The 8,233-nt window shown below is 36.2% G+C and overlaps 1 protein-coding gene across 1 annotated transcript; it reads right to left on the bottom strand.

Annotated features, from left to right (window-relative positions):
- Positions 1-3,433: 3,433 nt before the first annotated feature.
- Positions 3,434-4,884, bottom strand: LOC131326203 (uncharacterized). Its single transcript, XM_058358867.1, has one exon. It carries the CDS (start codon positions 4,398-4,400, stop codon positions 3,747-3,749), a length of 654 nt encoding a protein of 217 aa, XP_058214850.1. The 5' UTR covers positions 4,401-4,884; the 3' UTR covers positions 3,434-3,746.
- Positions 4,885-8,233: the final 3,349 nt, after the last annotated feature.

Below are 8,233 nucleotides of genomic sequence, written 5' to 3' on the forward strand. Positions count from 1 at the left end.
CAGTGCCAAGCGGATATTACATGGTGTCCGCTCAACGCATCCGAGCTGTTCATTACGTTTTTGGATGGCTCAGGATTTAAAGAGAAAAAAATGAGAGAGAAAGTGTTAGGATAAGAGGAGAGGGACGGTTTCAATCCTAACCATCCAAAAGTATATTGGACGGCCCGAACGTGCCGAGCAGGTACCACGTGGGATATATCCATCCGGCACCGAACGTGGAGAACATGGGGCAAACGCTACTTTTCTTTTTCATTTTTTGGAGCAAACGCTGCTTTTACTCACACAGCAGATGACTTTTGTAAGGCATCACATGTGAGTCTCACATGAAACCACTTCGACTCTGTTTTCCCATGTTCTTCCCTATTTAACTTTCCATTTCCATGTGGTTCGTAACATATAGTAACGAATTGACCAATTTTTAAGGTAATTAGTAGTATCCTAATCTTAAACCAACACCACGCCTATTTACTTTTTTTTAAAAGGAGAGATTCTGAGTTCGAATCCTCACAGAAGAGGTGTTAAACTCTCGTTGTAACAACTAACCTCTACTATTCTATGTCTAGCAAAAAAAAAAAGTATCCTGATCCATATTGCATATTTTTATATTTCAATAAACCTATAATTTTTTAGCTTGAAATTACCTTCTTAAAAAATAAGGGTTTTTTTTTAGTTCCAGAACAGAACCTAAGGAATATCCTTCTTTCCACTTTTTTCCTGCAAATCATATGCATGATCTATCTTCCTTCCAAAAAAGAGGTGAAATGGAGTAGAAGACATAAAAATCTCATTACCTGGCATTTCAGATTTTCCATCTGTGAACTAATAGTACTAATAAATTCTTACATTGATGCCTTGGATTCTTTAGCACTCACAAATTCTCTCGCCATTGTAATTTTGTTGTTGCTGCTAGAAGTTAGTAAGTTTCTGTCTGTATTTCATTTTATTTCCACTGAGAATTGAATGAGATGTCGTATTGGTAAGTTTTCATCTGTGTTTCATTTTATTTCCATTAAAAATTAAATGAGAAATCGTATGCTTGTTTTATTGGATTAATGCAGCTTTATAATTAGGAACGCGACTTTTTCAGTGTGCATTCATACAATTGTACTCCCCCTGCTTCTGTGAATCAGGATTAAGAATTTTTTAGCGATCATCTACTACTTGCTTTCAAGTTTAAACTTTTTCCACGCTCAAATGTTTACCAAATATTTCATCTTTTGAATCATTTGTTTCTTTTGTTTTAGTGCCATGCTTCCATTTTGTGTCTTCTCTATTAATCTGTCTAATGGAATACAGTTCTTCATTGAAATGCATTATAAGCATTTTTCTGGATTTTGGTAAGTGATGAATTATGAATACCTCGTATGGAATAGGCAGCAATAACAAAGGTGTACCAGAAAGTCTTTCTACACCCAGCAATAGAAGCACAGAGCATTATTAAACCTAGGATTCTTTGAAGGAAAGATGGATGAGTCGAACGAAGTTGATGCTGCAGTAGCATGTAGTCTTTATAATTTGGTGCAATCTGGTTAAGTGCCTGAGTAAATTCCTTTGTCCATTTTTACCTACACGTTAGACTTAAAATAACTTGATCGGAAAGAATTGGGAGTTACAAGGGTCCAATAGCTTACAGTCGATGTCCTTGTGAGCAATTGAATCTCGAACCCAAAAGCAGAAGAAGAGAATACCCTTTCTCGGAAAAGAAAAATAGAGTAAAAAATAAAGAGGATTGTCTGTTAAAAGGATGGAAGATGGACATGGCTCAAATTTCGTGAGTACAAAATATGAAATATTACCAAAAATAAACAAAGACTAGTTTCTCTTATCTTGTTATCTTTCTGTTCTTTTAACTTAACACATCCAAGTTCCATCTATAGCCTAAGACTCGCAATATAAAGATCCTTAGGGAGATTCTCGTCGGCATGAACACACCCAACTTGACTTGGTGAAGCAGCATGACACAATAAGGGAGCAGCAAGCTTTACCTTCATAGACACACTAACACTCCCGACCTCACTCGGTGAAGCAACAAGACACATAAAAGAGGAGCAAACTTTCTCGAAGTTAACCCCATGTGTATCCAAGTTATGACCTGAAAATTTCACCAAAATTCCACTCTTATTACGTTTTTTTGTCATCCGGGGTTCTACCATGGTGCATCAACTCTGCATGTTTACCAGCTGTCGATTCCCTCGAGTATTGCAGTCAACATAATTGCATCAAAATAGGCATTTGCTTTTACTAACTCAAGGGGTGCAAAAGGAAGATTTTGGTGTGATAATACAAGTCACAGCAAGACTTAAGCAAAAACATTCCCCACTAGCAAAAGGTTCTACTTAATTGACACAATTCCTTTTACAGGTTATGTACTTAATATGCAAGTTGGATCACCCTTCAGTTGCATCGCTTGCCATACTCATCTAACATGTATTATACACACAATCAGGTTATTTGGCAGCTTACTTGAAATAATCACTGCTTACCTAAAAACAAATAATGTTTGCACATAATTTATGGTTTTTTGCTAAAAATAAACCTAAAAGGAAACAGATATATTCCTTTTAGCTTTTAGCTGAAATAGGGAGCTAGTTCTAAAACTACCCCCGACATCATAGGTATATGTCTCGCTACAACAGAAAATGCTATGGGGACTTGTCAAACTATGACGAGCAACTGTAGCGAACTATATGAGACAGCATCCTCTTCTTCAATCTCTCCGTCACCTCCTCCAACTTATGGAGGGTTGCAGCCCTGATCTCATCCTCTGCTTCTCTCTCCAAATCTCAAAAACCCTATAAGATTCACAGGTCAAATCGCAAACCCTTGACCGACTTGCGGAGGGAGTCCATGGTTCCAAGATTGATGACAAGATTGTAAATTGGGGATGAGGAACAACGTTTTGTCCATGAACAATAGTGGAGGAGGATGGTAGAGACAATGTTATGATGTAAGAATCGCCGACTACTTCATCACTGGCCTATAGTTGAAAGTTAACCAACCAGAAAAGGCAATTTCTTGACCCTAGTATGACTCTGATGTCAAAACAGTTGCCCAGTAGAATACATGTTCATGAGAAATTTGCGGATCAAATGACATCCATACTAATCAAGAAGTCTTGGATTACTCGAATGACATACCTCCCTGCCTAAAAAACTAAAGCAAGGGCATAAATAAGAATTCCAGAAATCAAACCACCAGTAAAGACTTCTGAGTGACATGATATTCAGATTTCCAAAAGAGGTCAAGAAGACTGGCATGATATCCTAGTCATCGCGATGTTGATCTTGGTAGAAACAGAGAAGCCAATAACGTGCCACAATTGGAGGCTGTTTTCTACAGAGAGGTTTGACATATAGTGTACTCGTGTCAATAAGCAATAATATGTAGAATAAGCAGTAGTAGCTGTCACAATTATCTAACCCAGTCAAAAGAGTTAACAAAAGAGAACGATTCTGCTCTGAACACAAATCTTAAAGCAAAAATATATAGTATACGTCAACAATACATGAGCAGAATAAATAACTATAGGCATGCTGAAACAAGGGGAAAAAACAAACTGCAAAGAGTGCCCACCGTATTCTTCTATAATGATAGGAAATGCATAAGAACAAAATAAGTACTATATTAAAACCAGTAAACACGTGGCTATACGTGTATCAAACTGTAGCAAGCAATGCACAGCTCTCTGTCTCTCTCTCTAGGTCCATCATGAAAAATAGATGTCTTCTCTCCCTCTCTCTCTATATCTATAATTTGGTCTTATATTTACAAGTCTGCTTGGTCACCGACCGGTTCATGACATCGATGATAATGTCGCAGGTAGTGTAAGAAACCACGTGAATTTTGATAATCTTCAAGATGTAAACTTTGCCTGCAACCCTGGTGAAGGCGCTGAGGGGCAACGTACCGGAGATGATGTCCGAATAAAGATTGGAGTTGGAGATCAATCGATCGGCCAATACAGTGAGCGTCAGATTCATAGTAACGGTTTTGTCTGAAGGTATCTTTGAAGCCGGGAGCGGAGCCTCGCCGACCACTTGGCCGCGGTACTTCAATAACGCGGAGCTGTTGGTGTACTTGAATCCCACCTTATTAGGGTTTTTAATGGAGAGATTGACGTCGAGGGTGACATTTAGGTTTACTCCCAGCTTTGCCAAGTTGAGAGAGAACTCGAAATCTTTCAGAGCCACGGAATTGACGGTGGTTACTGGATGTTTGGCTTTGAAGACAGTGAGCCCCAAAATTACCATCAGCAATACTAGCCCCAGAATCACAGCTATCACTACCAAACATATGTTTCTCCTGCGTTTCCGACTGGTTTGAGGAGGAGGAGGAGGAGGAGGAGGAGAGGGTGCCATTGAATTCGTCTTCTTGGATAAAGGAGTAGATTCTAATTCCATAAATTCTTTACCCCGAGATACTACTAGTGTAATTGACCGGAAAATTAACCAAATCAAATGGAGGAGTTTGAAGGAGGCTAGGATGGAGTACTACTGATACAGGGGAATTTTTTTGTCAGAAATAAATGCTGAGGCAAGAGTTTGGCCGACGGTGATGATGTGGTGGTTGATTTTTTCGTGGCTCAAAATGAATGGGCAGAAACAGATTAGGGCTCTGAACCCTCTTCTCCCCAACAAACTTTTTATTACTACTACTACTGCCTGTGGCCTGCGGTAGTGGAGGAAGGGGATGGCGTAGGGTAGTTGGCTGGCTGGTGAGGAACTTAAATGAGGGGAGGATGGAGGAGAGAGAATTATGTACAAAATTGTTGCACTTTTGACTTCTGAAACATAAAAGTGGTGGGAGATTATTGGGGGAGGATCTGAGAAAGAAACGGAGCTTCAGTTGCAACCGTCCATGCTATACTCCCGCATTAATCCACGTCCCATGTTTATGCATCTTGGGAAGCAAATACTTAACGTGAAAATCTTTAAGCGGAGAAAGCGAATATAATCATGAATTAATGTTTACTCCAACATACACAGTAACTTACTTTGTTTGGTTTTTTCTCATAAATAATTTCTTCAAAAATTTTAACTGTTTTGTTATTCGTATTTTTTCGTTTTTAGTGATTTTTCGTTAATTTTTTTACTTTTTTGATGTAAATAATGTACCTCTATTCAAAAAATTAAAAAATTTATTAAAATATTAAAAAAAATTATTAAAAACAAAAAAATCGCAAACCTCTGAATTTTTTTTATCTCAATACATACTTTATGCATTTTATACTACTTGTTTGTTTACTTTAACTCCTGCAATTATAGTCCTATGGTTGATTTTTTTGGGTATTCGTGCTTGACACTTCACTATGGTTACGCCGTAGTGGCACCACCAGCCAAAAGAAAAGTGACTATGCATGGACCTACAATACAATATTCGATCCCTTTTTTTTAGATTTTGATATTCGTGCTCTAATTTTTACTGATAGGGCTTCACTTTGTTCATGAAATTATTAGAAACTTCACGTTAAAAGTGGAGCGCCATCAGTGAAATCTGGAGCGCAAATATCAATTTCTTTTTTTTATAATTAGATATCCGGATCAGTTTACACGCATATCGACTAATCTTCAAAGACTATAAATCTATAGTCCACCAGGAGGCACCGTTTGAAATCAAAGCAAATACTTCGTATAGACTAACCTCAAAGGAATTAACAGCACCTTAGAAATTTCGAACCCCAAATCTTTAAAAGAGAGTAAGCTCCAAAGTCTCAAACCTTGATGGCTAAGCCAACTTATGAAACTCTCTTGACTTCTAAGAGCATCTTCAATCCTTACCCTTTTTTCACTCAAATTTGGATAGAAATTTGAGTCAAAAATTTGATTTGGGTAAGACATCTCCAATGCTAAACTCATACTCTATCCGTTTCATATTGAGAGTCTCACTCTCTCTCTCTCTTACCATTTTTCAAATCAAAAAATCAACTACTTCCGTGCATAATTTTTCATAATTTTTTGCACCGTATTAAAATTTTCGATTAGTACTTTAATTTTGTGCTAAAAAATTCAAAAAATTATACACGGAAGTAGTTGATTTTTTTATTTGAAAAATGTCACGACTTTTCTTGATGGACTCTCAATATAGAACGGATGGAGTAATTTGTATACAAATCTATTCTTGAATGACACACTTGCAATTAATAAGAGTGAAAATAGGCTTTGAAAAAAATGGATTTGGGTTTGAGTCTCCCCAAATTTGGATGAGGAAATAGGTAGAACTCAAAATAGATAGGCAAATGGGTATATAACATTGGAAATGAATAATAAAATGGGTAAAAACTGGAGATACTCTAAGTGCACCTCTTCAACTTATAAAGAAAGGTATAATACTAGTAGTTGTAAGTTTTCTCGCCCCTAGCTATATACAAATCTAGGCACACATACTTTAAGATGTTATTACAGCATCTACAATGGACCAATTAAAATTGGATATTCAAAAGTTGTCACATTATCTTTTGGTTATCCATTTAATGCATGGCTAAACTAATTTACAAAAATGGCCTAATAAAAATAAGTTGACAAAAATTCAAATTTAACGGTCAATTTTTCTTCTTCTCAATCAAATGGTTTATATTAAATGACATTTTAGTAAAATAAGTGAAAGTGGAGAACATTTATTAAAATTCATAAAGTGACAAAAAATTGTTAAATGTACAACCACTTGTCAAAGTAGAAAATGAGTTTCATTTACCAATAAAATGTTTGCTTTATGAAAAGTGATGAGTTTCAAACAACAAAAAGCATACAGAGTAATCTTTTTTAGTAGGATCCACTACTTTTGGTTTTTGAGACAAATATTGCAAATTTTAGTTATTGAAAGACTCAATTTTAATTATTGGTTAGGGCCACAAAATTACTACCACATGTGCTGGCCACCATTTGCAACGTTCAGAAGAACTCGCGGAGGCTAAAGAATTCGTCCCTACATATAGCTCTTAAACCTAATTCCCCATAGCTCTTAAACCCCATGCCCTATTTCCTACTTATAGTTCTCTGTAACAACCCAAATTTTTTGTTGTTCTATTTTTTTTATATAAATTTATATTGTTAAATTCTTAATTCAATAACTAATTAGATCAAATTATTAATTATACATTATTATGTGTATAATTGATATTATTTTCACACTTATATAGGATATATATTTATACTTTAGATATACAAGTATCCATACTCATCTCTTATCCTATCTAACCAAAATTCTATCAAAATCAATCTTCCACTCCCCTTCAAACTCTCCTTAAACTATATCTCTCTCTCCTTCCGCATTCCACCACCTCCATACTTATCCCCAATCCCCACTCCTCTCTCACAATACAACACTCCTAGTCCACTACATAAACAGAAATAAGAAAAGAGGGATCACACCCTTTTAATTTTCGTCCATATCACGTCCCTCTGTTTACAGCCTGTTTCTTCCTAGTTGCTGTCGTTTTTAGGCCTAAATTTCTTCATGAATGTTGTAGAGGGCGTTGAGAGCTTCGATTTCGAACCAAGAATCACCCAAAATGGTCAAGGATTGATAGAGTTATCGCTGTCCAAGATCAGTGAAATTTTCGGATTTCTGTTTCCAGACAGCAAACAGGACTTATGAAAACCCCCACTTTTCTCCTAGTTCAAATGGTTTTCGGGCTTCGACTTCTTCACGAAAGCTGTAGGGCGTTTTCAAATCTTCGCGTTAGACACAAGAATCGTCCAAAACGGCAGAGGTTTGGTCAAGTTATTCCAGTCCAAAGTTGCTGCTAGAATACCGATCTTTCGCCGCCAAACGAAAACCCACCGGATTCCACCGAATCGTTTTGTCCGGATTAAAGGTAGATTAGTCCTTCTCCTACTTCTCCCTAACTATATGAACTCTTTACATGAGGATTTTTTAACAAGTTTCAATTGCTAAAATTGAACCCACGAATCGAAATCATATAATCCGACGTTTTTCCCCAATTTTTCGAAAACCCACTGTTTTTGGACGTATTGTTTTTGAAAATTAACATTAAAAATACAGTTAACCCCTTTAAGCTATTGAATGTATTGTTTTGTTCCAAAATTTAATGATACGTTATTTACAAATTGCAGTTTTAAACCCGAGATGGTTAACTGTACAGTTTCGACCCACTGTTATATTATCACTAATATGGTAATCTAACTTCATAAATCGACTAATAAAAGCATAGACTTACTAATATTTGAATAAAATTATTATTTATTTATTTATGATAAAAATTTCTTGTATTGTT

Source organism: Rhododendron vialii, chromosome 5a (assembly GCF_030253575.1).
Source record: "Rhododendron vialii isolate Sample 1 chromosome 5a, ASM3025357v1".
Classification (NCBI taxonomy): Eukaryota; Viridiplantae; Streptophyta; class Magnoliopsida; order Ericales; family Ericaceae; genus Rhododendron; species Rhododendron vialii.